The sequence below is a fragment of the Medicago truncatula genome, chromosome 8, assembly GCF_003473485.1.
Source record: "Medicago truncatula cultivar Jemalong A17 chromosome 8, MtrunA17r5.0-ANR, whole genome shotgun sequence".
NCBI lineage: Eukaryota > Viridiplantae > Streptophyta > Magnoliopsida > Fabales > Fabaceae > Medicago > Medicago truncatula.
In genome coordinates this window covers 34,535,357-34,539,102 of record NC_053049.1, presented here as the reverse complement: position 1 = coordinate 34,539,102, position 3,746 = coordinate 34,535,357, and the positions used below count along the sequence as shown (strand labels likewise).

General features: G+C 33.0%; 1 protein-coding gene across 1 annotated transcript; it reads left to right on the top strand.

Moving 5' to 3' along the window:
* Positions 1-551: 551 nt before the first annotated feature.
* Positions 552-3,509, top strand: LOC11443565 (naringenin,2-oxoglutarate 3-dioxygenase). The gene is made up of 3 exons (XM_003629272.4): positions 552-1,034; positions 2,021-2,449; positions 3,045-3,509. The coding sequence occupies exons 1-3, from the start codon at positions 672-674 to the stop codon at positions 3,348-3,350; spliced, it is 1,098 nt and encodes a 365-aa protein (XP_003629320.1). The 5' UTR covers positions 552-671; the 3' UTR covers positions 3,351-3,509.
* Positions 3,510-3,746: the final 237 nt, after the last annotated feature.

Below are 3,746 nucleotides of genomic sequence, written 5' to 3'. Positions count from 1 at the left end.
TTTATGATTTGCTGCTATTGCATGGGGCATTTTTTAATTTTTATGATTTGTTTAATTTGCTCGTGGTATGCAGTTTCTAAGTAATGGACGGTTCAAAAATCCTGATCACCAAGCAGTGGTAAATTCCAATTCTACAGCTGTTTATCCATAGCAACATTCCAAAATCCAGCACCAGATTCAACTGTGTACCCTTTGCTGAAATGTATAGGAGGAAGATGAAGCTGGCTAAGGAAGAAAGAACTTAGGGACCAGAAGGCAAAACTTGAGAACCAAGCTATTGAATGAGATTCTTGCTTAGCTTTCACAATTATAAATTGCATTGTGTTTTTCGTGTGTTGTATAATAATAATTACATAATTTTATATTAAACATTTATTATTATTGATTGCTTAATTATTGGATGAAGCCACTTGTTCGTATTTTTCTTAAAAATATTGACGTCTAGGTCCATCTCTCTATGTCATATTAATTTATTCAATATAACTACTCAAATGCCCCTCTCTTTGTAAAAAAAATAAAGTATAAATAGGATGCAATACCTTTACCTTTGAGCATTCCATAAACACTACCTTATCAATTGATCTCTCATTCTCTTTCCAACCACCCAAAGACAGCAAAAGCCAAAAGGAACAAAAGAAACATAGAAACATTTCCAACTTTCTATAGAAACAATGGCACCAGTGAAAACTCTTAAATATCTAGCTCAAGAAAAGACCCTCGAGTCTAGTTTCATTCGAGATGTAAGTGAGCGTCCAAAAGTTGCATACAATAATTTCAGCAATGAGATTCCAATCATTTCTCTCGCCGGAATCGACGATGTCGATGGCCTCAGAATAGAGACTTGCAACAAGATTGTGGAGGCTTGCGAGAACTGGGGTATCTTCCAAATTGTTGATCATGGTGTAGATCAAAAGCTCATTTCTGAGATGACCCGTTTGGCTAAAGGGTTCTTTGATTTGCCACCGGAGGAGAAGCTTCGGTTTGACCTCTCCGGTGGTAAAAAGGGTGGCTTCATAGTCTCTAGTCATCTTCAAGTAATCAAATTTTCTTCCATTAACACTATTTACATACATTGTCTCTTTTCACCTCAAAATCTTGCATCTATCATTGCTAAAATTTATAAGCACTTATAAAATAACACTAACAAAATATAAGCAAAATGATCTAATCAAATGTGTTATGTCCTAAAAATTTAGATAAACCCGTTAGATCCATTTTGCTTAAATTTTATTACGAAAGAATGTGTGTGTTTGCAGTTCGGTCTGTATCAATTTTAAAGCTAAAAGTCATATGATCCTAAATTCCTAATATATATCAAACTAACATGCAGTCTGGTTCACTTTAAATTTTTTCTTATATATATATATATATATATAGGGATTTGCTAGACCACACCCACTAGTTTTCATGTGTGAGTGTTTTAGCAAGCTACACCTTAAGGTGTATTTAACTACTTTAGTTATAACTTGCTAAAACACACCTTCTAAAAAATAAGTGGGTGTATCCTAGCAAATGCCTATAGGAGTTGCTAACATACACCCACTTATTTTTTAGAAAGTGTGTTTTAGCAACATTCACCTTAAGGTTTATTTAACAACTTTTTAGTTATATCTTTGCTAAAACACACCTTAATAAAAACTAGTTGGTGTATCCTAGCAAACCCCATATATATATATATATATATGAACACAAAATTGTAGAGTGTCAAGTGTCAACATCTGAAAAATGTTCCAAAGATGAACCTTTACTATTTTAGTAAAAAGATGTTTTATTAATATTTACCAAAAATATTAGGGTTTACCTAGATCGGATCCATATTAGATAAATTTATTAAAACTTACATAAATTATACATTTATATTATGATGCATCTAACTAATAATTATGGACTAATGATGCATCTAACTAATTTATATTATGATGCATTTTTTTTATGAATGCCAACTCATGTTCCTTGCCATATTTGATTATTATTCCCATAATGATTGTCGTATAGTGAATTTGAAAGTAATTTTTTACAGGGAGAACCAGTGAGAGATTGGAGAGAGATGATGATCTATTTTTCATATCCAATTAAACAAAGAGACTATTCAAGGTGGCCAAACAAGCCAGAAGGATGGAAAGAGGTGACCGAACAATACAGTGAAAAGCTAATGAGTTTATCATGCAAGCTATTGGAAGTGTTATCTGAAGCTATGGGGTTAGAAAAAGAAGCTCTTACAAAAGCATGTGTTGATATGGATCAGAAGCTTGTGATCAATAACTATCCAAAATGCCCTCAACCTGACCTAACTCTTGGACTGAAAAGACACACTGACCCTGGCACTATTACTCTATTGCTTCAAGACCAAGTGGGTGGTCTTCAAGCTACAAGAGATAATGGTAAGACATGGATCACTGTTAAGCCAATTGAAGGTGCTTTTGTTGTCAATATTGGAGATCATGGTCATGTGAGTACACTTTTCCTTATGACCATTTATTTGGAATCTAATTATTGCATGATGTCTTTTTATGATTTATTTTATTGCACGATGCCTTTTTTATTTTTTTTTATTTTTTATTATTTGTTTATTTCATAGCTTATATATTAAATCTTATACGTATGGGGCATAGTTCGAACCTTGCAGTTCAATGAACTTTTTCAAAGTTACCGTATGGCAACACGTGGAATTGAACTTTTTCACGGTAAAACACATGCATGCTTAATCACTTTTAAAATAGTTAACGTAAAATCATTGGAAGGGATCTCTGAAGATTTTTGTAGATTTTGAAAACATTTTTTGTCAATAAATATGTTAGATAGAACTCGTGGATAATAAATTAAGGTAGATTCCTTCAAAAAAAAAAAAATTAAGGTAGTGTGATATAAATGAAGCTCACATTTCACGTGGCCAATTTAAATTTTCGCAAATCATTGAAAATGGTTTCAAGAACATTATTTCAAGAAATGTTGGAAAAGAGTAGGTGAATAGGGCTCATTACTTTAATCATTTTATGATTTGGTGGAATTTTATGATTTGTTTAATTGTGGCGTGGTACATGCAGTATCTAAGTAATGGACGGTTCAAAAATGCTGATCACCAAGCAGTGGTGAATTCCAACTATAGCCGTTTATCCATAGCAACATTCCAAAATCCAGCACCAGATGCAACTGTGTACCCTTTGAAGATTAGAGATGGAGAGAAATCTGTGATGGAAGAACCAATCACTTTTGCTGAAATGTATAGGAGGAAGATGAGCAAGGACCTTGAGATTGCTAGGATGAAGAAGCTTGGTAAGGAAGAAAAAGAACTTAGGAACCTAGAGAAGGCAAAACTTGAGCCCAAACCATTGAATGAGATTCTTGCTTAGACTTGCAGAATTATGATATAGTAATTATTCTCTATAAATTGTTTTTCCTACGGTGAGTAACTATGTTTAATTTGTCCTTTTGGAAGATGTATTTTATGCATTTGATTGTGTACCTTATCTATTAATAATACATTTTAAGCTCTATTACGCACTCTCGAATTGATCCCCACACAATATTGTAAAAATAAAATAAATGTGACAACATTTCAAGGCCCTCCAAATCAACTTTAAATTCTATATTAAACTTTACTATTTTGAAAAGATTAAATAGAGAACATAAAATATAATGATTACATACCATTGATTGGGAGGGGGTGTGTCGAGACTCTTTGGAGAAGATTACCGTTTGTGTGGGAGGGGGAGCAAATTGAAAACCTTTTGGCCACTATAAATGGG

What these genes read in the sequence shown, in the direction of transcription:
- LOC11443565 (XM_003629272.4), top strand. Translation starts at nt 672, where the DNA reads ATGGCACCAGTGAAAACTCTTAAATATCTAGCTCAAGAAAAGACCCTC. An exon ending in TAGTCTCTAGTCATCTTCAA is followed by an intron (nt 1,035 to 2,020) that starts GTAATCAAATTT and finishes AATTTTTTACAG; the next exon opens with GGAGAACCAGTGAGAGATTG. An exon ending in ATATTGGAGATCATGGTCAT is followed by an intron (nt 2,450 to 3,044) that starts GTGAGTACACTT and finishes TGGTACATGCAG; the next exon opens with TATCTAAGTAATGGACGGTT.